Consider the following 27,768-nt stretch of genomic DNA (forward strand, 5'->3'; position numbering starts at 1 on the left):
CTTAGCATTTCATTTTGGGCTTCCAATCTCATTGCCTACTATTACGCTTGAACAGAAGTTCTCAAACTATGGTCTGCGAGTCACTGAGGGAGAAAGGCAATGTCATGCTCTTCTGATGGTTATGTTGGCGCAAGCATTGTAGCTTGTGAAACAGAATAATCCCCCCCCCCTCCTCCTCCTGCATGCTATTCTGGGGATTCTCCCAATTCTTCCTGAGCTAATGGGGGGTGGAGAGAAGTCATTGCATAGGGCTTTCATGGACAAGTCTAGAAGCTTCATCTAGGTGGTTTGAGAATAATATCAGTAATATCTTTACTTGGTCTTGTACTTGGTTAATTTTTTTCTAACAACAGAGATTGTGGCTGTTTTGAGTAGAGCTCAATTTACCAAGCAGGCTAATGGGATTTTGGCCTAGGGCCAGTGGTTTTCATAGCCAGTTTTGACAATTATGACTATGCCAAATGAAAAAAGTTTATAAGTGGTCTGCTGAGACGCCTAGCCATTTTGAAGTCATTCATGAGGGAAGAACTATGCCCATGGCAGTAACTCCTTCCCTCTGTTTCCAGCATAGACCCAATTTGACATTGGAGCTGAACAGTTACTATCAAGAAAGGTGAGTCAGGCAGAAGGGAGCAGTATTTTGGGATGTCAGTAATACCTAAACACCTGAAAATACTACAAAAAAGGCACAGTTCCTTCCACTACATGACAGAAACAACTTATGATGCTTTGTATGCCAGGAAAGGGGGAAAACCAAAGCTGGCTGCTTCTACCTGAACAAACTAAACTGAAGAGAAGAGGTATTGACATCTTACGGCACAAGAAACCTACAAATGAATTTCTTTTATCAGTACATTTCCCTGATGAGGAACTTCCAAGTGTTGTGTGCTCAAATTTAGTTGGCACTTTAGTTCTAAAGTAGGAGTCCTGCAAGACATTTTTACTTGTATAGGTTAATGGATTGAGACAGGTTCCACCTAACTTGTAATCTTTAGGGTGTTCAGTTCAACTGGGAAGTCTTTTCAATGTCTAATCTCTTTCTTCTGCTTCAATTTTTCAGTGCTCTCAGCTGCCCATATTCTGAGATAAATCTGAGCAAAGAACATATCCTTTCAGACCGCTTAAGTGGAGAGATGCCTCAGAGTATTCCGCCTCTGCATTGGAATCGGAAGCCAGAAGCAAACGAAAGATCTGCATCTCCTGTAATCAGGTAATTATGACAGAATTTTCCTTTATATGTAGCTTATAGTGCTTGTAGACTTAGATCAAATGCTAACCTTTCGGCACCTGCTAAAATCATTGTTTAGGCAAACCTACCCAGAATGCTTAGAAATGCTGATTTGAATTTTAATATTTTAATTTTCTGTATGTTTTAAAGTATTGCATTTTTTCTTGATTTGAATCTTTTATCTTTTTAGAGGGTTTTTTCTTACAATCAAATGATATATAATTTTTATGAACTAAATAATATACAGATTACTTTTTTCAATTAGAGCAAAATCAGATATCTGGTTAACATTTACATAATTTCAATTTTATTTATAATAACACAGAACAGTAAATAGATTTCAACCCTTATTTGAAATATTTGTATCATCTCCAGGTTCGGATCCTATTTTCTCCCTTTGAATGGAAGCTCCTGCCAATCATAGAAGGAAATGTGCTCATGGAGGGATCCCTTTCCACTTATGGAAAAACCTCCATGAGCCCAACTATCCTTCCATGATTGCAGGTTTGATCCTGGAGTTGGGGTGCAAATAAATCCCAAAAAGAGATTTCCATATTTGTGTGCAATTGTATTTTCTAAATAGGGATCCATCTCAAATTGTAAAGATCTGAATAGCAGATAAGGAAATTTTATATGGTATTTTCCTACTGCATGGTGTTCAGCTTGCTATTAATTCTTCGATTCTTTGATTAATTTTGACATGAATGTAGCATTTTGAAAGCTTGTCCTTTTATTTTAAATCAGTAATAGAAAATGTCCCAGTCCCATTGTCCTAAAATCTTCAGCTCATCTCCATTCATCAAAGCAGGAAGACACAGAGGTGAAACCTCTTTGCAAAAAGCCTCTAATGTTTGATGTCAAAGAAAAGAACTACAGGTATCCTTTCAAATATGTTAAAAATAAAGAATACTCCAGCTCTGATGCTCATCATCCTAGTGCCAGTAATTGCTTTCCTGAATTAAGTGCTTTGTGCAGGTGTCCTACTTGTTAGATGCACCGTGTCATATAAATGATGCACTCTGTTACTGGAAGTTAGGGGATTAGGAATGCTTACTTGTTCTTGGCAAATAAGCTGGTGATTATGATTCAGTGAAGAGAGTGTTCCATGCATCATAGCAGGTTGACACTTCAAGATCTCTCCTTTTGGACAAAACAGTGGCAGCTGCCTCACTCTGGGTGGGTCTTTTGTACCAGGGGTCAAACTTGTAGTATCCTTCCCAGATAACACTAATGCTGTGCTAATCAACATGATCAGGCATGCACAAGAGCATTTCTGATGCAAATATTCAGGCTAAGAATAAGCATCTCAAGCATACTGTCTCAAGTGGTTGTTTGAGTGCTTGGTGAGTCAAGGTTGTCCTAGCTGTCAAGAGTTGAGTACTTTTTCTATTGAACAGGGGAAGCGAAAGGTATCTAGTTTAGATATAGGCCACATTGCTTTCTTCTGTGCAGTTTCTATAGAAACTAGAATGCCATAACTGAAACTAGCTCAGCAAAGCATTGCACTAAGAAAATACTAACTGGTGTATGTGCGACATACTTTTTGGAAGCATATTTTTAAAAACATTGTATTGGAATTGAGTACATGATTAGAAGTAGTAGGTTCTCATGATACTAACTGATGTAATGAATTAAAAGTTTATCCAACTGTTTGGTTCAGCAGAAATTGCTGTAAGTGAAAAATGAGGCAGTTTTTGCTGATTTTTGTATACACATCCAAACGGGGGTGTGTGTGTGGGTGTGTGTTGCTGTACAGGGTTGGGGAACCCTTCGGAACAGTGTGGCAGGTGCCCCAGGGGGCTACAGGAGAAAGGAAGAAGCTGCAGAAACCACCTCTTCCTCCTTCCTGCTCATGAAAGCCTCTGATTGATCTAATTGCCTTTTGTAAGCAGATCAATACAACCCCAGTTTTTGAAGAAGTCTGTACAAATTATCACTGCAGTTATAGAGCACAATTATAACACAAGCACCAGCTGCTGTGCCTTTGCCTAGGGAAGAATTATAGCCATAGTTTGTGTAGTGTTGACACAAATTCTATATTGCCCACATGAATAACTCCCAGAAATATTACTGTCTATTTGCCGATCTATTTTTCTTTCCATTTTGTCCTGTTTACTATGCACCAGGCTATCACATTTTACCATCTTTGAGGCTGATCTCTTTCTCTTGTTCCTGCAATTTTTTGGGTTTAGGAAACTGACAGATCTTACAATGCCCACAAAGTCAGTTTGCAGAAATATTGTTACTAGTCTTGTTTTCTATTTAGGCAAGTCTATCATAAGGTTACCAGATTTTTTTCCAATGAATCTGGGGACACTTTTCAACTTCCTACTAAATAGGGGACTGATGTGTAAATCCGGGGACTGTCCCCAGGAAACGGGGACATCTGGTAACCTTAGTCTATCAGACATGTAGAGGCTGCTGTTTTTATTGATAATTGTATTGTGTATCATTTTGTTAAAATAAAAAACATGAAATAACCTCACCATAGCATTAACCAATAATGCCCAGTGCTTCTGACATATAAAGCAGATAAGAGAAGTCTTCCTTTCATGGAGATTGTATTCTCCATATTTAGAGATACACAAGTTTTTAATTTCCTTTTTAAAAGAAATGTTAACTAGTATTTTTTTTATCCATAGAAATGCATTCACCACCTTTGCAGCAGATATAGATATTTATGGCTTTAATTAAAAACGGGGCTTATATAAAAAAGGAAGAAAACAGTACTGTTATGTTGCACCACCAGATGCTTGTGGGGAAAGGATCTTTGCCTAAGGACCACAGTGTGGTGTCTGTTGCCTTGCTACAGTACAATGGGATACCCCAAATATAACACTTAACATATCATTTTCACAACAGCCCTATTATTAAGTGGCTGCTGATAACATGTGAACAGGGACAATGCACTCTGTTCAGAAAAGTTAATTACATGCAGTTGATATTTCACAGTAGTGTTTAGGTTACTGAAGCTTTCTATTTAATTAAGAACCAATTAAATCCCCAGAAACCTAGATCAAATTATTTTTCTGTAATTAGAATAGCCAGACACTTACTTTTCAATATGAGCATCTCCATATCAAGAAGAACAAAACAACCAGAAACAAACACATAGTTTCCCGTGATTATTAATGGAATTCTGTATATCAGCGAGAGGAGGTGTTGCAGAAAAAAATCTGTTGATATGTTTATTTCCAAACATCATTATGTCATTTCAAGCTTCATTACATCACTCACTGCAGTTTCTTTATCACTTTTACTATTTACTCTCCTACTATAATATTTTCTCTGGACAAAATGCATGTATTGTGGCACTCTTCCCCCATCGCAACTATGCAGGATACATGTTGGACAGACCAGGCTCCTTCACCTCCAGGCTGTTTTCATCAACATGTCTGTGTGACGTATTTTGTGTCAAATCTGTCTGCTTTTGTGAAATGCCCAGACCAGCAGCGAAACAGGAAAATCTTAGGCACAACCTCCCCCCACCATAAAAATTTGTTTAATTGTTAAAAAACCCACAACGCTCAGTGGTTTACAACCTTGCACACATTAAAAAGAATCCCATTTTAATCACGGGGTTCTTCAAGGGTGCTACTGCCCTGTGGTGAGTTTTTCCATGCTAATGGCGAGTGTGTGTGAACCACTATTCCATTTTGCATATTCTTTATTGTGAATTAATTCTTTCACCGCATCCTGTAGCACTGAATTAAATTGTAAGGATGGATGGGACAGTGCTTCACCGCTGATAAATGTAGTCGTACGCTATTCATGGCAGTTGTTTGTTGTTTTAATTGAATTGCGTTTTGTCCAGACCTTATTAGTTATTTTCTGTGGCTGCCTGCATTGCATCATGCTCCAAGATGTCCCCCTCCAGTAATGCACTTCTATATAAGCCATTTACATTTCTATGTTAAAATAGCAGGCGGGTGTTATGTGACAGATGACAAAGGAAATACTCATAAAAGTGACTTCCATTTCTGTCAACTTTCTATAAAAAGTTAATCGCCTATGATAGCTACTGAAGATAATAGAGAATTGTTGGTTATTTTCTGTGTTTCAGCATCGAGTAATCCAGCAATTACACTCTGGTTGCTTCCTTCTGTAGTATTTCTTAAATTAAAGCTGAGGCAAAGATCTCCCTCCCTGGTACATTTTATCCTCCCAACCACCCTGCCAGATGGTTGGTTGGCTTCATTCTGTCTCAGGAGACAATGGAAACCCCTGTCAGAACATATATGGGTCTCCATTTCTTGTTGTAGAATATTCCATGAAAGGTGACAGGAATGGTTTGTTGTACTCTGTAGCATCTTGAAAATTAATCAATTTATTTAATCAATTAATTAGGGGATGCCAGGCAACTAAGGATTTTGCAAAGAAAGATGGCAGCGCAGGCAGGAAGATGGAAAATGAAGAGTCATCTCTAAATGAATCCAAAGGTACTATCTCATGTTTTACCTGCCAATGTACAGGATTTTTTGAATTCCACAAATTAATGGTTTAAGCTCACATTTATGGATTATGTCACCGGTCGCCATGGCCAATCAGATCTGAACCAAATAATTCAGCCTGCAGTTTTAAAACTTGCTTGTATTTTTGTTTGTTTCCTTTTATTTACAGACACCAAGGAATCCAATAACAGGAGTTCCCATCCTCAGCCAGTTATTTTGACTTCGAAGTTGACAATCCCAGCCTTTCCCTTGCGATGGGAACAGCAGAGTAAACTCCTTCCTACTGTGGCTGGAATCCCTGCCAGTAAAGTTTCCAAGTGGAGCACAGATGAGGTGTGTTCCCAGTGCAATTCTTGCTGGACGTGAACTGAAGCAGACTTCACTTGATCATGTCGTCTTTGTGGGTTATAGCTCTATTTTGTACAGAACACAATATTGTACAGTCATACCTCAGGTTACAGAAGCTTCAGGTTGCGTTTTTTCAGGTTACAGACCGCCGAAACCCAGAAGCTTTGCACATGCGCAGAAGCGCCGGATCGCAACCCACGCGTGTGCAGACGCACAGCTGCAGGTTGCGAATGCTGTGGGTTGTGAATGTGCATCCCGCATGGATCACGTTTGCAACCCGAGCGTCCACTGTATGTTGTTGTTTAGTCGTTTAGTCGTGTCCGACTCTTCGTGACCCCATGGACCAGAGCACGCCAGGCACTCTTGTCTTCCACTGCCTCCCGCAGTTTGGTCAGACTCATGTTTGTAGCTTCGAGAACACTGTCCAACTATCTCGTCCTCTGTCGTCCCCTTCTCCTTGTGCCCTCCATCTTTCCCAACATCAGGGTCTTTTCCAGGGAGTCTTCTCTTTTCATTAGGTGGCCAAAGTATTGGAGCCTCAGCTTCAGGATCTGTCCTTCCAGTGAGCACTCAGGGCTGATTTTCTTAAGAATGGATAAGTTTGATCTTCTTGCAGTCCATGGGACTTTCAAGAGTCTCCTCCAGCACCATAATTCAAAAGCATCAATTCTTCAGCGATCAGCCTTCTTTATGGTCCAGCTCTCACTTCCATACATCACTACTGGGAAAACCATGGTTTTAACTATACGGACCTTTGTTGGCAAGGTGTCCACTGTATAGTTTATTGCTAATTTGTTTATTGCTAATTATGTATTTATTTTTAATGTAACATGGTTCCTTTTAAGTTTAGTAAGCTCTTTGAGGGTTTGTTTTTTTAAAGTAGGATAATAGTAAATAATAGGTGAATCCTTAAAAAAACCCTATTCTGATGTAGCATATAATAGATCAGTACTAAAAACTATGCTCATGTAGCTCTGTTACATAAACCTTTCTGTCTTTATCAGAAAGTGGACTGTATCTAAACTCCTTTAAGAGGAATCATACTTTAAAGACAACTTGTTTTGCCTTATGGTAAAGGCAGATGGTTCTTATAACCAATTCAGATGTTGACTTTGTGCTTTCCTCCTGATTTTGTTCTTCTGGCTATAGTGAGTTCCAATTTATTGTAGAGCTTCATTTTTCTGAAATACCCGCTTAGGGCAGTGTTAGAACAGATCATAGGGAAAACAGTAAGTGTCGTCTTAGGGCACAGATGGGAAATCTGCAGCCCTCCAGATGTGGTTGGATTCTTTAACTTCCCATCATTGCTCACCACCACCTGATTCTACCCCACCTTCTTCTAAGCTACAGACCTCAGTTACATAAACAGAGGCTACACAGGCAAAATTGGAAAGAGTGAAGGCCGCCTCCTGTGGTGGGGAGCTTCATTATATTAAAATCAGCAGTGATGAGATCCAATTTTTTTGCGAGGAAGCCACTGGGGGCACTCCCCAATCTCTCAGTTGTCTTTGGCCATAGTAGCATCTTTTTTTCTTCCTCCATACAAATGAATGAATGCCATGCTAATGGAGCTCTTGTGTGAGGGTGGGAAAAAGGGGTCAATGCTTCTAAACCCCGGGGCCATTAAAAAAAAAAACATCCAAGTTTTTCTAATGTTTTTCAGAACCTTGTTAATTTCCAAACTAATGGGGCTGGGGCCTTCAAATAACGTGCTTGTTGTTAATTGCTAGACAAGATCACAGTATTTTTTGCACCCTCCTGCGGATAAACATCCATTGATTTGATGTGTTGTTAAAATTCAGGTGTCAGAATTCATACGGAGTTTGCCAGGCTGTGAGGAACATGGCAAGGTGTTCAAAGACGAAGTGAGTATAACAAATGGGTTGTTTCTCTGATCAAGAATTATTATTTAAATGGATAAAGGAGGCCAAATACTGGTTTAGGGCATATTCCTGAAGACATTATTTGATCCTGGTTTCAACTGAAATTTGTTTTCTGAGAGCCAGCTAAAGCCATTGGAACTACAGTGGTACCTCGGTTTTCAAACGTAATCTGTTCTGGAAAATCGTTTGAGTTCCGAAATGTTCGAAAACCAAGGTGCAAAGTGCGGTCTGCAAATTTGATAAGAGAAAATTGAGAAAAACACAGTGGTACCTCAGTGGAAGCCATTCGACTTCTGAGGTGCGTTCAAAAACAGAAGCATTTACTTACAGGTTTTTTGGCGTTCAAAAACCAAGGTACCACTGTATCTTAAATTGTTATTAAAATTTAGAGTTCTTCCTAAATGTCCAAAGTTACTAATAATGGGGATTTTCTCCTTTTTTTCCAAGCAAATTGATGGAGAAGCTTTCCTTCTAATGACCCAAACAGATATAGTAAAAATAATGAGCATTAAGCTAGGACCAGCCCTAAAGATCTTCAACTCAATCCTGATGTTCAAGGCTGCCGATAAGAACTCGCACAATGAACTCTGATGGAAAAGTGACTACAGGGCAGCTCTCTCCATTGCAGCTCATGTTTTATTCAAAGCACAAAGACTCCAAAGGATCATCAAGGAGGAACTCTCCAAGGCGAAAAAGTCAGAGTGGATGGAGTGTTGATTTTCTCCAAGAGCCTGAGCAAACTAACACTTCTGGGAAGTGCTTAAGCTTTTTAGTAAGATGCTCTTACAAAAGAGTGGGTACTTAATGTTTACTGGCTGATGGCTCTAATTTTCCCACAACTAGCCATCCTTAATTTTATCGGGGATCCATTAACTAAGTTAACATACTAAAATTATGGAAATATTATCCTTTTCTAAGGAGACACAAAATACACACTTCATGAATTTACTTCTTCACCAATGAATTCCTTTGTATTGTTTCATCATTTTCATTAAAAAAAATTGTTTGCAGTTTAAAATAAGTGGACTACAGTTAATGAAGACTGTTAACAAGTCGTCTTAGTTTCACACAGCAGCTCAAATTTAATACTTTGCTGTGTACAATGAAGCTGATCGATTTATTCTGTTGTATGAAAACGTTGCTGGAGACCAATGCTATGTTTTTTTGTTTTTGTTTTTTTGCATGATTAAAGAAGTTTAATGAATATTTCCACCAGCATATTTAGTATTAAGTTATTAAAACAAGAGCTACCAACAAAAGTAAAATTCAGGATTTATATAATTGTTTTATGCTGCATTGTAATATCTAGTCCACAAATCTAAGACGAAAGATAGAAATTAAATTCTACAACTAAAATCTCCAATTCCTTGGGGAATTTAAAAATCTATTTGAGCAGGAATAATGCATTACCCTCAGTAATTTAAAGATAGCAAGAGATATGACAAGAGATAGGGAAAAGCCCAAGCAGACAGTCAAATAAAATGTATGTTACAGCTAAAAGAAAATTTTCACTTGTAAAAGTCCAGTTGTCTTGTGGCTTGAGCTTGCAGCACAAGAGAAAAGAAACACGAAACAGGGGTGTTATGAATTAGATTGCATTGTTCCAACAAGCCACAATACGTACTCAAGGTTTGTTGTTGGTTTACTGACTGATTTATTGGAGCATAAGAAACCATTGGATGTAATGCTAAGTCAGGGTTCATGGCTCTCTTCTTTTGTGTGCTAGCACACAGACTAAATACAGACTAGAAAGGCCCCTTCGTGATAAACCAGAGTAATAGTTTACTCTGATGTGCAAATGAGACTACTGAGTGTGCTTTACAAGTGTAGAATTTGGTACTGGAGCCTGTTAATATCTGTTAACAGAGTGTTAATAGAGATAGAGTGTTTCTAACCTCCACGCTTCAACACGTGAGCAGTGTGTGGTATTCTCACAAGCTAAGAGAGTGGAAAGAGAAGCTTTGCTATGGTTCAGTCCTCTGGTAACATCTGTAAACAACTAGATGGTGGGGTTACTTACATTGCCACATGGCTGGCGAAATTAGTGTGGGAAGTATGTCATTTTTCACACATGGTACATATTTTCATGTTAGCTAGATAGGCAAGGGATCATCTCACATTGTACATGTGCTATCGTTCTCTTACTTTTATACTTCCCTTACTTCTATACTTCTAGAAATAAAAATGGTTTCAATGGCTTCGGCAACATGAACCTCCCATTCTTGCCCCATTATGATTATTTTTAATGGCTCTCCTGAGGAATGTTTCTTTTAAGTCAAGGTACAACTGCACAAACATCTAGCATGGATGCATTAGATACAGAGTCAACACATTTAAAATTAAAATGCATTTGTCACAGGACCATAGGTAGTTATTTAAAATCAAGTTGCATTACATTTTTATGAACACTGTTAGGAAATAACAAAGTTATGAAACCAGAGGGACAGGATATTCATGGAAACATTAAAAAGAACCCACATCCCATTCGAGTTGGGTGTTAAGAATATGAGTATTTGGCAGAAGATAGTTGCTATAAAAACAAATGTCCATAAAACATCTACGGTAACTTTTTTTTTTAACTGAAGGAGCAAGATTATACTAAAAAGTGCACTTAAATCAATCAAAATGGCAAATGATAAAACCAGGAATTACTTGCAAGTGGATTCTGCCCCAAAGCCACATTAAGTAATATTCAGTATTGGTACATTCACATTTTCCCCAGTTTACTTGATTTTTGCTGAAAGGAACTGCGGACACTTGACTTCAAAGATGAGGGACTCCAAAAAGTGAAGTGTATTGTACAGTCTTTTGGGGTATGGAATGCCAAAGACATGGTAGGAAGCCAGCAGAGCAGCGAGGGCCATTGTACAATCATCCAGCTGGGCCAATTTCTCCTTCTCCACATACAGGGAACACTCACACACGTTTACATCAAATGGGTATTTTACTTCTAGTACTGGTGTTGAGACTTTCACCTGGTTTTAAAAAATAGAAGTCTACGCATAAAATTCATGGGATTTCTTGTATTAACTAAAAAGAAAGTAACAGGAGGATCATCATTCTCTAAAAACTGTCTTTTAAACCAGTAATGAGAGTTTAAGTTGAACAAAAACACAATATATGATCATTAGTAAATAAGAATTGGAGCTGCTGACCCCAGTTTGGTTCTTACTACCTGGGCTACTTTCCTTCCAGGAAAGCACTCCAATGCCTGACAAAATCAAGACATAAAAGAAAAACCGTTTTGCATGTTATCAACCATTATCAATGGTGTCTCCAAATATATTGTTGCAATGTTGCATAAAAACAAATGAGTATATGTGGATTTTTTTAAAAAATTGTTGTCCGGCCTCCCACCATATAATTCGTTATCTACATACCTCCTCATTCACAGCAGCAAGTAAAGAGGAATCCTCTCCAAAAACATCTGGCAAAAGTAAACATGTGGCAGTCATCTTCATATCTATCAAAAGTGAAGAACAATTACAGGGCAGTAGGATTAACAGCCAGAAGAAGCAAGTGTTTTAAAAGGCAGTTGTGTTCAAAGCAGAATGCTCTATATTTGGATGTTTTTTCCACTCTTGACAATAACTTATTAGAGTTTCTTCACACACACATTAGTCACCTTTCCAAGAAACTCAGCATCTCAAGCATGAGTAATTAACCTTCCTTTTTCAGTTAATAAGCCATTTATATTCGATGTAGGATCTGTCCTATAGTGCATTGAAAGCAAACAGCCATTTCTCAGTGCACTTAAGGAAAACGTTTGCTTAGCTTCTATTATACAAAGTATCTTGCCCATTAACTGCTTTAAAACCAGACACAACAGGCTATACCAACATGTCCGAATGTCATCTTCCATGTACTGCTTCAGATTCTTCTGCAGAGCAACAATAACTGGGCTATTCTTCACCACATACGACGTCAGTATGTCCTCTGAATACGCTTCCAAAATCTCAGCTGTTTTCTTGTAAATGTCTTTGCACGTTAGAAGATGATATTCTCTAAAAAGCTAAAGGGAAAGGAAAACAATTTAGATACAGTGGACCCTCTGGATACGAATTTAATTTGTTCTGGGGGACCGTGCGCACCACAAAAAATCCGTATCCAGAGGCGCTGCTTCTGCGCATGCATGCAGCGCGATAGAGCAGTTCTATGCATGCGTGTGGCGTGCAGACCGCTTCTGTGCATGCGCAAGCGGCAAAACCTGGAAAAATACTTCCGGTTTTGCAACCCGACATTTACATTACTCGAGAGTAACGTAAACCAAGGGTCTACTGTAATTCAACTGAGAAAATGTGTTAAATTACAATTTAAAGAGCACGTAAGTGGAAGTATGCACTGATGTGAGATCCGATCACAAGGGCACTCTCTCCTTTGCAGCGTTACAGGGGTTTCAGAATCCGAAGCATTGCTGTCTCCAGCACAGGGTGTGATTTGCTGTCAAAACCTCCGAATAAGTTACAGAAGTGCCTTTTTTGCCACGAACATAGAAATGCCTATGCACACTCATGTCATGTCATGAAATAAAAGGTTGTTACTAAGAAAATCCCCATTACCTGATAAGGACACTTCAAAAAGGGGAATAGCATGAGAATTTCTTTCAAAGGCTTCCTCTCTTTATTGATCATCTTCCTTCTTGTTTCTAAAGTCTTGGTCATCCTGTTGTCCACTTCTACCCAATTTCTCTCAGTTTTCATATATTCTTTCTTAAACCAGTTGATATGTTCATTTATCTCAACATCAAGGTCTTCGTTGTAAATGTTTTTAACCTGTTAAAATTGTCATTAGTTAACTATTTTGTAGAGTGCATTTTTACAAAAAAAGAAAAGAAAAAAGGAATAGTCTTGGTTAATAATAGTGCAATTTATCAAGAAAAACTAATCCTGTACATGTATGGGAGTACCTCTCATTGAACTCAGTGGGGCTTCCTGTTGAGTAGAGATGTACAGGTTTGCACTGTTAATGAAGTATTTTATTTGGGCAAATGCTTTACAAGTATGATCTTTCTCAGGGTTCTCATACTTTTTTAGAAAAACAAAACCCTGCATTCTTTACAAAAAAAACCCCACCGAACATAATGGAAGAATCTTATTTCCAGCAGTATTTGGTGGCAACAACATTTAGACTTATTTCAGAAGATAAAGGCATTCTTTGTAAGCACAATTCTTATCTATAATTATAACTGAGTTTCCCTTCAAAATTAGAACCCATAAGTACATTCCAGTCAAGTAGACACAGTACTCCTTGTTTATCAGTACCTTCCAGACTAAAAACACATTATTTGTGCCAGTTTTCAAGTGTTTTATTATGTATTTAAATTTAAAAATCTGGGGAAAGAAACCTCTCCCAAGCTTCTTATAGTCACCACAATTAAGCAATTCAAATGCTGATCTTCTAGAAGAGTTCTTAATTCTAAGATGGTAAAATAATTATTGTGTTACTAAGTATAATCTCACCAGTAATTTATAGGACACTAAAACTGGCAATTACCAGGCGTAGCTGATAATCAGAACTAGCATAATGGTTGGGGCAGGGGGAAGAGTGGGGATACCGTTCACTTCCCCTCCCCAGACCTAAGCGAGTGGAGAAAGTGAAGCAAAAACAGACAAGCAAAAGCATTATCATATTTATTCAGGGTGACATGTTGCCCAAAAGTAAATTCACATCTAGCAGTTTCGCTATAGCCATAATGATATAAACCAGTCTTTAGTAATAACAAGCCTAAGTGGGCACATAGCATGAATGCCTTGGCAAAGTCTGCATCTCTTTTGTCCCAAAGCACCACGATTTCCAATCCAAACACTTAGGTTCCAGTTCTTTATGTGTTCCTTCTCCCAGCTCAGCTGCAATATATTCAGCCAACATTTAGGTTATTTAATGCACAGAAATGGTGGGTAGGAAATTCTCTGCGTACAAAATGGTTGTCTTCCATTCTCTGCAAGGTGTAGGAATGTTGACAGAGTTGCAGTCAGATTCTAGTCATATTGCCTTGGATTATGAGGGAAAGGAAGTTAGTTTAAGGAAGTTCATAGAGGAAATGCTACTCATCCTCTCCTTCCTCCTTCAAGCCCTCATGCCCCATCTCACATTGCAGCAGAAAGGGGCAGATAGGGAAATTATTATTGACAAGCAAGTATCACTGAAATCTATGGGACTTTTTTTTTTTTGTAAATAAATTTATTAATTTTCATCCAGTTATACATTTTATATCGAATACAACATATTATACCTGTTTTGAACTTCCTTCAGCGCCTCTGACATCATTCGTATTTATACCTTTAGTACACATTCCCTTTTTCCATATGGCCATTATTCCTCCTTATTCCCATTTTTTTTTTTATAAACAATACTTATTTGTATTTTTACAGTGCCTCTTGAAATCCCACTAACGTTGTGTTTATACCACAAATGTTTTTCAGATAATCCACCAATTTTCCCCAGTCCTCAATGAACTTTTGGTCTTTAGTAAATCTAATTTTCCCAGTTAATTTGTCCAGTTCGGCATAGTCTATCAGTTTTAATCTCCATACTTCTATCGTCGGGACTTTTTAAGCATTGGGGCATTAGATTCCTTAATGGAAATATGGCACTCATATTCTTCAAGAATCAAAATGGTTCGAAAGAGGCCATATGAGGAATGCTCAATTTTTGCACACCTTCCTATTTCCCCCTTTCAGGAGTAGCTGGAAAGAACAGGCAAAGCTCATATTCATATCCTCTTGTTATTCCATCCACAGAATCTGAATACTTACTTTTGTTTGCACTCCTTGGACCTTCTCACACCTGTTTTCAGAAGATTTTCTGGTCTGCCCTCGCCTGTGTCCAAACTTGCATTTATTTCTCACTACCTGTTCATCATCATCTATCGGTCTCCGCACATACTTGAAACGGTCTTTAAGGGCTCGTTTCCATAGAAACTGCATATTTAAAAAAGTTGTTAGTGTCTTCCAGGAGCCTTATCTATTCTTTCAGAGCAAGTTATCTACTGTTCCTAAATTGCTAAAAGAAAAAGAACCTTTAGAATATCATTTTCAGCAGATTTTTTTAAAAAAGAAAATGCAGCTACTGTATACTTTGCAGAAGCTAATTGCATCCCATCCCTATTGAGGAAACAGAGTAACTACCTTGGAAAGGCAGCAGGCAATAGCTTTGCTTAAAAGTAGTTTGACAAATGATAACATTGTAAATGCAAGACAATGGCTGTCTGCTTTTAACAGCCGAGCAAACAGCATAGTTGGTAAGTCAAAACGCAGGGGTGTTGTTTTCACACATCCACGTAATCGCTTGAAGTTTCAGTCACTGAGAAACAAACAGGCGTGTGTGAACTTACTGTACATTAAAATTCTGTTTAAGAACACTGTTCTGGCTGAGTAACAGAATATTAATCGAAAATCAGAGTGTAAACCAACTTATTGATAACCCACCGTTTCTCATATAGCTCTCAGCATCTTAGTGTCATGGGATAATAATATAAGAATAGCGCCTGCTGTTTCAGGCCACAGGTCCGTCTAATTCAACCACCACACAGTGGCCAACCAGGTTTGCTTGTTTGTTTGTTTCTTATTTCATAACAATTATATACTGCTTGATTGTAAAGAAAGCAAAACAAAACCTGGAAGTGGTTTACAAAAAGATGCTGATGAGAATCCTACAAATGAGATATGTTGGCAACAGTGTTCCCCTCCCTCTTGTGAACTGGTAGTCAGGAGGATACGGTTTCTGACTGTGATGGCAGCACATAGCCATTGTGGCTTGCAGCCATTGATAGCTTTATCCTTCATAATATATGGAGGATACTATCCAGATTGACATTTCCTAGTTGCTATGAGATTATCACTTTAGCCCAGTGGACCTATGAAGTAATAAGCATCCAAAAACTGAATTCAAAGGAATGGCAGACCATTAGGAAATGCCTGCAAGAGTACAATAAAGGTCAAAACAGAAAGCCACAGGTGTCCACTTGCCAAGACCAACATTTCATAAGTTTGAAAATATCATACACTCCTGTCCCAGTGTTGTTCTTTATTTTTAAGTCTCACAAACACTCTTCAGTTGTTCAGTATCAATGAAGAGACTTTTCAGAACCCACCAGCTAGCTCTGGCCCCTTAACCCATCCAACTCATGTCAAGTGGCACTCTGAAAGGGGCCTATACTTGTAAGACCACTCCCCTTCCCCAGGGGGTGGAGTTGTGAGTGGGCATCAGGGACCTCACTGGGACCTGGCAGGGGGCGAAGTGATGCCACCCGCATCATCGGGACTCCTACCTGCATCACGCCCCCCAGCTGACCAATCTGGTTAGCCAGATTTTTTGCCGCTGTGGTTTAAATCGTGGCGTGGCTGGTGGATGGCCTCCTTTTGCCTCCTCTGTCAAATCACCCAGCCCACCCACCCTCTTTTTAGTTGTTGCTTGACTTTGGCCTTGCTATGGACTAATGTTGGTCGCCTTATTCTTGGGGCCAGGTAGGAATTTTTTCCACGTGGCAAATTGGTACCAGCCACTTGGTTTTCGCCTATCTTGTAGCAATCGTGACAACTTTGTAAGGTGTGTGTGGATCCTGTCCAAAGCCTGGGCATGGGTTAGGGCCATGCCACAACCCCACCAGGGACCCTGGAGGTGCTCTTAATTGATGTATAACATAGGGCACCCCCTATTAGTGGTTGACCCTTAAGAGACTTCCTGCGGGCGTGCAGTCAGTTTCATCCAATACCGCTCACCTCTGTAACCAATAAAGTTGTGGCCTTATTTATCCCATTAACTCAACATATTTGTGTCTGTGTGTTTATTATCCAAGGGGAACTTTGGGCCCTAGGGCCTTGCAACACAAGGTTTCTTCTGGAGACAGGAACCTTGGTAAAGGTAAAGGTACCCCTGCCCGTATGGGCCAGTCTTGCCAGACTCTAGGGTTGTGTGCTCATCTCACTCTATAGGCCGGGAGCCAGCGCTGTCCGCAGACACTTCCGGGTCACGTGGCCAGCGTGACAAGCTGCATCTGGCGAGCCAGCGCAGCACACGGAACGCCGTTTACCTTCCCGCTGGTAAGCGGTCCCTATTTATCTACTTGCACCTGGAGGTGCTTTCGAACTGCTAGGTTGGCAGGCGCTGGGACCGAACGATGAGAGCGCACCCCGCCGCGGGGATTCAAACCGCCGACCATGCAATCGGCAAGTCCTAGGTGCTGAGGTTTTACCCACAGCGCCACCCGCGTCCCTTAGGAACCTTGGTAAGCTTATACAAATCACACCTTTTGACCAGAACCTGGGGATAGATAGTATTCTAAGGAACACAACACTCATCTATGAAGTCTTTGTTAACATACTGAGGACAACACACGGCAAATCTCCAGAAAGCCCTGCATGGAGTGTAAGATCAACCTCTGTGGAATGATGTATTGAAGGCTCCACAGGGTCCAGCAACATCCCCTAAGCACCACTCTCTCAAATAAGACTGTAACCACTGGGAAGCCCAGTCCCAATTCAGAGAGCTGCTCCAGCAGGATACTAATGGTGGAGGGTATAGAAAGCTGCTGAGAGATCAAGGAGAATCCACAGCATCCCATTACCCCTGTCTGTCTCCAGGCAGAAGTCATCATACCTGGCAAACAGGGCTGTTTCCATGACATAAGCAGGCCTAAACCCCAATAGAAATGTATATAATCAAATAAAAGCAATTGCATGTTTAATTCAAGAAAAACAACAGTACAGAATTGCATTTGTTTGGGGTACTTACAAAGCCATTCCCATCCTCATCAAGAAAAGGGTATGCCTGGAGCAATTCATTGACAACATCATTATATTGCTGAGTGGTTGGATATCTGCCCACGCAATATAAAATGCATACAAATATTATTATTTAAAGTGCCCTGCTGCTTCAACTGGAAAATCTACAGCTTCTTTTACATTAATGCCCACCTCTATCATACAAAATAAAAAGTACACTCTTGGCAATCTCTACTCACACGCTGGCCCAGTCATTCCTATCACTGCTGCCACCATATCAGGCTGCAAAACACTGATCTGTGCCCAGCGTGAGATTTGATTTCTTTTGATTTGAGGAAGGAGATTTGATTTCTTTTTTAGCACTGTGGAAGCACTTGTGCAGTGGATATCTGTGTGTGGACTCCTACATCTGTGTGTGAGATGTTGCATGTCTGCATTGAGGTGGCGGGCACTCACAATCCTGAGGGTGAGATTGCACCCCTGCACGTAAGTGAGACATTCCTGCTTCTTTACCAAGCTCCCTGTGGTTTGGTGACAAGCCCTGAGAGATGACAGCTCAGAAGACAGTCCATTGGTCCAAACAAGACCACGGACCACTGTCTGCAGGGTTTATTAAGTGACTAGGTAGCAAGAGAGTAGAAGTAACTGGGCTCTGGCTACCCTCCAGGCCTCCCAACCCTCATACAAGTTATGGGCAGCCACAAATATAGTCATTCTGCCTTTCTACCTACGCACTCTTCAAATCAAAGTTCACAGCATGCAGAGATCAATTTATCATCCTTATGGAAATTCACCCCATGCCATATTGCTCCCATGAGGCAGAATGCTGAAGACTGCCTTACTTACAGTGATCCTTCAAGATACTTTGTCATGTCAGCTTGCAAGAATTCAATTATCCTTATTCTCACACTGTGGTCAGGGCATTTTCTTTCTGCTAATATGCATTTGACATCATAAGGGAACTCAGGCAGAATATATGAATTTGTCCATTGCAATGCTTTGCATCTTGCTAAAACATGCCTCATGTTTTTCCTGACAAAGGAAGCAAAAATGACCATTCATTAGCACTTTAAATTCTCACATACTTCATTGTGCTAGCTCCTTCAATTGATTTATTATTAGTGAAAGACAAGCCATCCTCTTATTATAATATATTTACTATGCTTTACACTCCAGGAACATGAGCTACCCCTAGTGTTATTTCCACATAATCTATTATATTTTTTAATGCATTACAAATTATGATATGATCCAAATTATATTTTTCTTTACATTGTTTTTTAGAAAACGTGCTTTAGTTTATTTTGCTTTAGAACCCCCAGTCCATCCTTATCTCTCCCTGTCTCTCCTCCCCTCCCCACAGTAGTTATCTGCATCCAAATAATTTGTTCCTCCGAGAATCATACCATCTTTGTGTAAGACTTAAAAAAACTAATGCAAGCATATGATATTGTAATCCTTTGTGATTGTCAATATATCTTGGTAGTAGAGGAGGTTCTATATAAAGATATCTATATCTTTGGAATTAGAAGGATAACCAAAAACTCACTTTTGTTTGAGAACTCTTTGGTCAATGGATCCATCATCATGGCTTTCATTGGGAGAGAAACAATTCGCCTGTCCAACAATTCGCTGAATGCCAGGGGTTCTATAAGGAAGGAAACATGTTGCCCAGTTGATTATCACCCACAACAGATAGCAATTAATTCTCTTCTTGATCCAAGTATAAGGGTCTACTTTTTAAATCCCTTAAATCTCCTTTTAACTCTTCTCTTTATATTCCTGCCTGAATGAGGGCTATGTGGAACTTGGAAGTATGGATGGCCAGGTTGGGTTCAGCCAGTCCCCCAAACAATTTTGTCTGGCCCCTGTGACTCTACCATGTTTTAAACACAGTCTGGTACAAAACCTGCCTACTATGGTAATTCACTTGCAAGAAAAATTAACAAATATGATCAAGTTGTGAAAAAGAGAGATCCACAGTGGATGTATATATTGTTTATAACTGTGTACACACAATCTTTTTAAAGAACCTCCCTCCCCCTCAAATAATTATGGACACTGTAGTTTGCTAAAGGTTGCTGGGAATCGTAACTTTGTGAGGGGCAAACTACAGTGCGCAGAATTATTGGGGGGGGATGTGCTTTAAAGGTGTAGTGTGCACTCAGCCCTTATGTCAGTTGGAAAAATATATATCTGGCCCTTGGAGATCCTACAGACATATAAGTTGGTCATCTCAACTTATGTCAACTGCTTCATGGATGCTACTCTGCTTTAGTGGATGTAGTTCAAGAGAACTGGGAGACTTGTCCCTTTCTTCCTTTGAGAACAAAATGGTGAATATCATTTTCCTTACAAGTTAAGCTATTATAGCCTTGTAGTTCTCCACCTTTAGCAAATATATTGTTATAGCTTTCTGATCTGATTTTGGTGACTAGGGTTATCATTTTGGGTGCTCCTGAGCTCATATCTGATCCTGAATCTCATTTCAAGCACCCACTTTATATTCTCTAAAGCATGAGTGACATTGCAAGGTAGACCATGAGGTTCTGGGGCCATGCCTCCATAGAAGCTAAAAATACTGGGCAATGGTCAGAAGAGGTGACTCATTTGGATTCTCCCACCATGAGGGGGGAGGGGCAAGGTGTTTGTATGTGAAAAATAATAATAAGGGTTTTAGCTTGGGCCAGAGTCCAAAAGGCACAGAAATACTGAGATTTTGGACTCCATAAACTAGCACCATTTTAGAGGGGTGTTTATCTCCCTGAAGATCTGATGTGGGCTGTCATTTGGAGTGTTTAAGCTGTGCACCACCTCTGTTTAACCTGTTTATTTGTAAATAAAATGCAACTATGACAAAATGCCAATAATCCTCGGTTTACCTTGTTGGAAAGAAAATAAAGCTTGGTTACACACTGTGCCCCTGACAGTTCTCACTGCCAGAGCAAAATGGGGAAGTGTAACATTATTACTCCTGATCTATAGACAAAAGCTGAACTATAGATTAAGGATGAACCTTTACAAGTGGAAAGATTTGCTCGTTCTGCCTCTGGGTGCAATTTTCAAGCAGGCTTGAAAGCCCAAGCACCTTTCATTTTAGAAACGAGGCACAAAACTAGTTCGAGCTGAATATTACAACAGTGCCTTAGAAAAACAGGACAGACTGTTATTTTTCCATATTCAGGGGTAACAAGCAATAAACATTCATTGCCATATTCTGCCGAGCTTCTAAATTCACATTACTGTAGTAGCAAAATTCAGTGACTGTAAAAATTAATGAGCATTAGCATTAAAACAGAGAACCACTCTGACTGGAATATAAGAGGGATGCTTTTGTTTCTTCCTTTATTTTTCTTTGCAGAGCCTTACCCACTGAATTCTCCTGGTGACTCAGAGAGTGGCTCTTTGCAGGTAAAAGCTGGTCCTTCTGTCTGCTGCTTGCATTTTTTAATCAGATCCATTAACACTGCCTGGTGCCCAATTTTCTTGACCAGCTGCTGGACCATCCTGTCGTTAAGAGCCAACAGAGCAGCGCCACCCACTTCTTCCTCTAAAAGAAGAGCCGAAGAATCATTACACATGGATTGCCTCTGGCTGCAAGCAGGCAGATGTTTCAAAGGCAATTGGTCGTACCAAAAGAATAACAGTCTTCTTTTTTTTGCACATTGGAAGGAAAAGTTCTATATAAACTGTAACAAGCAATCAATCTATATTGCACACTATCCATTTTCAACTGAGTTTGAGTACAGATGTTCTTAGGCACAATATTAGCTTTGTGGGTTTAGCTTTGTGCTGGGTGCTGAATTGCTACAGAGGGAGGCACTGAAGCAGGAGTCCAGCTGAAGTCTTCTATTCTAAGAACTTTTCTCCCTACCTCCAGCCCCAGCCAATAGGTTGTGGTTGCCTAATGGTGGTTAAAAGGTACTCTCCACATCCACAGAGGCTCTGTACTTTTTTGATTGCTTCAAAATGTTCTGAGGATAAGCATGTTTATTTTAGTGCTGAGACCTGGTGCATATTTAGTCCTGTGCTTATCTCACAATCCTGATCTGGAAATTAATGAAAGCTTTTCCCTGGTTAAAAACTTACAAACTGCATTGCTATATTATTATGTAACTAGGAAGCAAACACTATCAAAACAATTAATTTCACATAGAAACATGCTACCAGAATGCACATAAAGCTTTTAAGGATTTAGTATCCAACAATTTATTCTGCATTTCTCCCCCATTCCCTGCAACAAATACTTAGAAACATCAATGGAAACCTCATTTGATTTAATAAATCTCTGTAAATTACACAGATATTTGACACATACAGTGATACACAGAGAACAGTCTTACCACGAAATTTAGGAACCAGGTCTCCTAAGTTTTTCAGTAGCAACCAGTTGCAGACTTGATCAACTGACCAACTTTCCATCTCCATTTGTTGTGATGGGAAATTCCACTACTGTGCAGAGTTTGGAAAAACAAGAAGATGATTCTATTTTAAAACTTTGAGTCAATGTTTAGTTCTCCCCTACCCCCAAAACCTGCTATTTTGCAAAATAGGCACACATAGTTCCAGGCTGATAATAATTTGTTCCCATATTTTGCACACTATATATTCATGCCTGGTGTAAGGAGGCAGTTTTATGATTCCTGTTACACCTGGTCTTAGAATCCAAGTCTTGCTTTCCTCTGTTCCGAACAAGCAGCTTCATTCTTTATAATACTGAACACACCCTGAGCCCACACCATTAACACCCAAGTTTCCACACAGATACAAGAAAGGTGTGAAATTCACCACCACTATGCTCATCAGGAAATGGCTGACATTTTTTTACAGAAAGCTGGGATGGGGGAGAAAACTACATATTCGCCTCTCGCATACACATTTAGAGCAAACTGAATGCATTAACCCACACTGCCCCATTGAGAAACTAGTCAAGTGAACACGTACACCAATGGGAGCAATATGAACAAAGGTAGAAAATGCACAGAATCGCAAGCCAGTTTTGTGAAGTCACCTTCACTAATACCTTATAATTCAAGCTATTTCTAGGAAACGCAAGAAACTGATGTGTTTGCAGGTAGATTTTCAAAGGGTCTGGTCCGACTGAGCAGAAGAAGAAGAAGAAGAAGAAGAAGAAGAAGAATAAGAAGAAGAATAGTAGTTTGGATTTGATATCCCGCTTTATCACTACCCTAAGGAGTCTCAAAGCGGCTAACATTCTCCTTTCCCTTCCTCCCCCACAACAAACACTCTGTGAGGTGAGTGGGGCTGAGAGACTTCAGAGAAGTGTGACTGGCCCAAGGTCACCCAGCAGCTGCATGTGGAGGAGCGGAGACGCGAACCCGGTTCACCAGATTACGAGACTACCGCTCTTAACCACTCCACCACACTGGGTCTATCATGACATTCTCTGTCCTTGAGGCATAGGAGCCAACTCCTAGGGGGCCAAGGTCCCATTGCCCCCCAATAAAATACTTGAGGAGGCTGCCCCCCCCCAAAAAATATTGATGGGCCTTGCCATTCAAATGGTGTGTGTGTGTCTGTGCTGTGTCTTGTGATTGTTGATGCGAGGCAGGGCTTACCTGCCCCCCTAAATATTTTATTCAAGTTGACCCCCCTGCCTTGAGGTCACACAGGGATCCACATTTCAGTGCTTTTGTGGGGAGGGTGAACTAACCTGACCCTAAGGGCTTCTCTTCCTTTTTCCCTTCCAGCTTCCTGAGGTCTCTCTGAATGGAAATGCCCACTTCCTTTCATGAGACAGGTTTTTGAAAGTTCTGTGTTTAGCACAGATTTAAAATCCTTGAATCAAGCAGTAGCAATTCCATGATTCAGACTTATCTACCAAATACAATTAACTCAGAACCATGGATTCAGAGGAGGATTGTGGAATTCATCTAGGCCAATCCCTGTTCCATCTTTTCTGCGGCAGCCCATTAGATATTTGGAGGCAGCATTCATGTCTCCCATTGATTTTCTCTTTGCTGGGCTAGCCATATGCTTTCAGCCATTTTGTATGATTTTCAAACCCATCACCGTAAGAAAAGGGCCTGGCTCAGTGGTATAGCAGAAGGCTCCAGGTTCAATCCCTGGTTAGGAAAGACTCCTGTGTGAAACATGGAGAGCCACTGCCAGCTGGAGAACATCAGGCACAGGGTCAAAAGTACCTCCAGGCTTATCTCTCTGGCTCTCAGGACTATCCCAGGCTATGTAAAACACCTGGATTTTGCATGGCTAGAAGGTAGACCACAGTACAAAGGTAAGAGTCACATCCATTGCCACACCCATGTTTGCCTCTAGTGCTGGAAGTTTGTTTATGAGGAATTGCAGCTCTTGGGCTAAAAAAGATCCCCTATTCCTGGAGTAGACAATACTGAACTCTAACTTAGTACAATATGGTACTAAGGAGCTTTCTAAGTTCCTGGTTGTTCTCCTCTAAGCACTCCAGCAAGGGAACAAAATGGAGAAGAAAAATGGAGAGGCGGTAATGGAGAGGAAAAGCATTATTGGGTTTCCCCCCTGCTTTTCCTCTCCTCCCTCCACCACTGTTTTCCTTCTCCATTTCAACCCCCTTGCTTTTACCACAGCATTTTGCCTTCCCATTCCCTGACCTCTTCCTGTCCCTTCCTTTTTGCACCTCTATCAAACCACAACCCCACAGAGCCCTGTTCAAGTACCAGGCTGCATACGCAGCTGCCTCCTAATGGGCAGACTCCCGGCTTTGCAAGAGAGTAGCTTCAGTCTCCAGCTAAGTAGGCCTTGGTGCAGAGGTGAGAGAGGTCGGTCTAATATGGAATGGAAAGAGGAGGCATTTGGGATTGGGGGGGCAGGACAGGGAGGTGAGATTAGTATTCTTCCACCACGACTGTCTCTCCTCTCCATCCAAAGACATGTTACAGTCAGTCAAAAACACTCAAGGACGGTGCAAAGCAGGACTGGAGATGGGGTGGCCTGAGCCCTGACAGAGAGGCCTGAAGAACTGCATTTTGTCCCTGAGCTTGATATTCCCTATCCATGCTCTAACCCAGCACCTTTAACAAACTACAATTCCCAAATTTCTCAAGGGGCACACCATTTTCTGGTTCAAAGTGTCTTGGGCTGGCCCTGAATCCACCTTTACAATCATCATGGGTTTAATTTTAACTAATACCTATTCATAGCAATATGCTGCTATAATAATACTACAGTGGTACCTCTGGTTACGTACTTAATTCATTCCAGAGGTCTGTCTTAACCTGAAACTGTTCTTAACCTGAAGCACCACTTTAGCTAATGGGGCCTCCTGCTGCTGCTGCGCCGCCACCATGTGATTTCTGTTCTCATCCTGAAGCAAAGTTCTTAACCCGAGGTACTATTTCTGGGTTAGCAGAGTCTGTAACCTGAAGCCCGAGGTAACCCGAGGTACCACTGTATTCATAAATGAATTCCAAGGCTTACATTTTCTTTTCTTTTTTAAACTCCTCTTCCACCAACCCGAAACTCTGCTTATTTTAAACCAGGAAGTGGATGCTTCCAATCTTCACATCACAGGGATGCTAAAACACACAAGTTGGAGGCCCACCCCAGGATCACTCATGTAGTGCAACATTATGGTTAACATTACATCCAAACCTGCTCAGTGTGGCTATAGGTGAGCTTGGTGCATCAAAATAAAACAGAGTGTAGGCATCCTGTTGTGAAGAGGGCACGGCAGCCTTTTCTAATCTGATTACTGCTTATATCCTTTAAAAAGAAGAATAAATAATGCAACACAAAGTTGCAAAAACATTTTGCATTCTGAATAGAAAGTACAACTGAGCTGGTTCCTATCCCCAAATTCTTATCTAGTATAAAGCTTATTTTCTCTGCATTTTGCCCTCTGGCATTTTTTCTTGTTCTCCTATAGCATAATGCATTTAAAATTATTTCAAGAATTATAGCAGTTGGCTTCATTTAGTAGCCATGGAGCTCCCCCCACCCTCCCGGCCAGGCTAAGGAGCAATAACAGGGTGTGAAAAATCATTATTTGCTGAGAACTCTGGTGTAAATTAAAAAGATCACACCTTCCTGTCACACTTCTTGTTTCCTTGAGAAGGCTAGGATGAGATGAAGAAAATCCTCAACGATGAAATGGAATTCAGCACAGAATACATTTTACTGGCCAGATAATTCATATTCCAAGTTAAAAAGAATTCCAAGTTAAAAGCTAGACAGAAAGAGAACAATGCTGTAAGTTTGCCATTGTAAAAGGAGAGCTTTAGTCACCAGGTTATATCAAGAGAAGTGGACGAAGCACACTAAATACAACTGCAGAAATAAGTCTATGTATTATTTGAATGATGGCTACTACACCACCACTAGAATGGGGTGGCATCTTGGCCATGGCATGCTACTCAGAAGCATTAATGCACCACCATTCACTCCATATGCAGCTAGGGGATTGGGCCACAGAGGAATAAATTAAGGCCCAGTACTATGTGTGTCCCACACTGCCAGAAGGAGATGCTAGCCTAGCTATGGTTCATATTTATTGGGAGGGGGTCTGTCTTCTTTTCATTAGGCTAGATGCTATTTCGTATAACACTGTCCCAATGGACATTTTCCATCCAAGTAACAAAATAACAGCTGGGAAGGGGGGGGTGATTTTCACTGAGAGCAGCAGCAGCAACACCTGTGCCAAATTCTTTGTGCTCTGGGTACAAGCTACCCCCTCAAATGAAAAACGTTTACATTGATTTCAATGTAATGATTTATATATATTTTATTGCTGTATCCTGCCCTGGGGCCTCCACCCACCCACCCTCAGATCAGTAGGGGTGGGGGCATTGGTAGGACCCCAAGAGCAGCACATGGAGGAAGGGCAGGAGAGGTTGTTCCATTGGGCAGGAGGAAATGCTTCTGCTGGCAGAACATCACCATCATGTTGGGAGCCACCCAGAGTGGCTGGGGAAACCCAGCCAGATGGGCAGGGTATAAATAATAAATTATTATTTTTACTGTCTCATTCAGTTTCTGCTGTCTCATTCTGCTGGTAGACCCAGATCCAGTCATAATCTGCATCATTGAATAGAGCAATTTAACAATTGTTAAAACTGAGGCTTTTATCTCAAGTGGCTTTTATTCAAATTTATTTAAGAAAGGGATAAAGTTTGGAATCTATATATGAAAAATTCAACTTGGAGCCTAGGTTGGGCATTTAGTATATTATTCTGCCAGAGCATTAATCTGCAACCACTAACAAAGTACTGCACATTGGATGTGAATAATAGAACCTGGATGACTTCAAATAAGTGTTTCAGCTCTGGGTGTAAATTTATTTAAAGTTGTGATTTTTCACATTAGCAGCTCCTTTTAAAAGAGTTCAAGGGAAGTTAACACACTGATTTCCTTCAGTGTGTTTTTGCTATGCAAATAAGATGATGTAGAAAGATAAGACTGCATAAAAGCCAGGCCAAAAAATAAAAATGTGAAGAGATTTCTTTTCTTCTTATGGATCAGCTGAATGATTCAAAGGTGTCTGTGATTTCAGGGAGACGTTATTAGGAGCCAGAATCATTATCCTAGCAGGGAGAGCAGTCCAGACCAAAACCTGTCATCCTCCTACCCAGAGTTAATACTTAACATAATTTCATACTCATAATGGGCTTTCTATTCTGTTGTGCCCTGAGTGTTGGTAACACATTTATTTTTCATGAGCTATAAGGGTTTATTTCCTTATACAGTACTCAGCTAAAGAGGCAAAACCTTTCCAGAAATATAATTACATGTTTCTTTAAAGCAGCCTCTTCCAAATTGTTCAGACACAGTAAAGCTAGAAAACCCAACATTCTGGAAACATTAGCAGGATTGCAATAACACTTGTAATGTAGCAAGTACTATGGAGACAATGATGTTACTGTATATAAAATATAGATTATTGGAAAAGTTGCAGTAGAAAAGGTTTAATAATACGGCCCATGGAGGGGAGCTGGGAAGTCCAGAGATTTGGAGGAATCTGTAAATGTGAATGGTGGTATTGTTATATACTTGTAAACCAAATAAAAAATATTTCAAGAAGAAGAACAAATACCCAACGTTCTATGATTTGGTAACAAGTTCAATAGTCTTGCACTCTTTTAAAATTGGGTCTCCAGGTCTCCTTGTGCAAGCCCTAGCACAGG

General features: G+C 40.2%; 2 protein-coding genes across 14 annotated transcripts in view; one reads left to right on the forward strand and one right to left on the reverse strand.

Moving 5' to 3' along the window:
- L3MBTL3 (L3MBTL histone methyl-lysine binding protein 3) overlaps positions 1 to 9,128 on the forward strand; it is a 58,252-nt gene extending 49,124 nt beyond the window's left edge. For 10 of the 12 annotated variants that reach the window (XM_081856158.1, XM_081856156.1, XM_081856159.1 and 7 more), the window contains exons 17-22: positions 1,061 to 1,210; positions 1,973 to 2,104; positions 5,576 to 5,667; positions 5,849 to 6,012; positions 7,830 to 7,892; positions 8,358 to 9,128. In XM_081856158.1, coding sequence (XP_081712284.1) covers positions 1,061 to 1,210; positions 1,973 to 2,104; positions 5,576 to 5,667; positions 5,849 to 6,012; positions 7,830 to 7,892; positions 8,358 to 8,501 — 745 coding nt within the window. In that variant the 3' untranslated portion in view covers positions 8,502 to 9,128. The remainder of the gene's footprint in view (positions 1 to 1,060; positions 1,211 to 1,972; positions 2,105 to 5,575; positions 5,668 to 5,848; positions 6,013 to 7,829; positions 7,893 to 8,357) is intronic. The other 2 variants (XM_081856154.1, XM_081856157.1) reach the window with 2 other exon arrangements.
- Positions 9,129 to 9,265: 137 nt separating this feature from the next.
- The window catches only part of SAMD3 (sterile alpha motif domain containing 3), a 46,393-nt gene continuing 27,890 nt past the window's right edge, over positions 9,266 to 27,768 (reverse strand). The window contains exons 1-11 of one of the 2 annotated variants that reach the window (XM_081856201.1): positions 22,285 to 22,352; positions 21,976 to 22,084; positions 21,002 to 21,182; positions 19,182 to 19,280; positions 18,479 to 18,664; positions 17,643 to 17,727; positions 14,666 to 14,830; positions 12,470 to 12,682; positions 11,751 to 11,922; positions 11,291 to 11,373; positions 9,266 to 10,885 (exon numbers count right to left, since the gene is read on the reverse strand). In XM_081856201.1, coding sequence (XP_081712327.1) covers positions 10,634 to 10,885; positions 11,291 to 11,373; positions 11,751 to 11,922; positions 12,470 to 12,682; positions 14,666 to 14,830; positions 17,643 to 17,727; positions 18,479 to 18,664; positions 19,182 to 19,280; positions 21,002 to 21,182; positions 21,976 to 22,060 — 1,521 coding nt within the window. In that variant the 5' untranslated portion in view covers positions 22,061 to 22,084; positions 22,285 to 22,352 and the 3' untranslated portion in view covers positions 9,266 to 10,633. Of the gene's footprint in view, positions 10,886 to 11,290; positions 11,374 to 11,750; positions 11,923 to 12,469; positions 12,683 to 14,665; positions 14,831 to 17,642; positions 17,728 to 18,478; positions 18,665 to 19,181; positions 19,281 to 21,001; positions 21,183 to 21,975; positions 22,085 to 22,284; positions 22,353 to 27,768 lie in introns of those variants that run through there. The other variant, XM_081856200.1, reaches the window with a different exon arrangement.

The sequence above is a fragment of the Podarcis erhardii genome (genome assembly GCF_964252035.2).
Source record: "Podarcis erhardii genome assembly, chromosome: 3".
In the NCBI taxonomy this organism is placed as follows: Eukaryota; Metazoa; Chordata; class Lepidosauria; order Squamata; family Lacertidae; genus Podarcis; species Podarcis erhardii.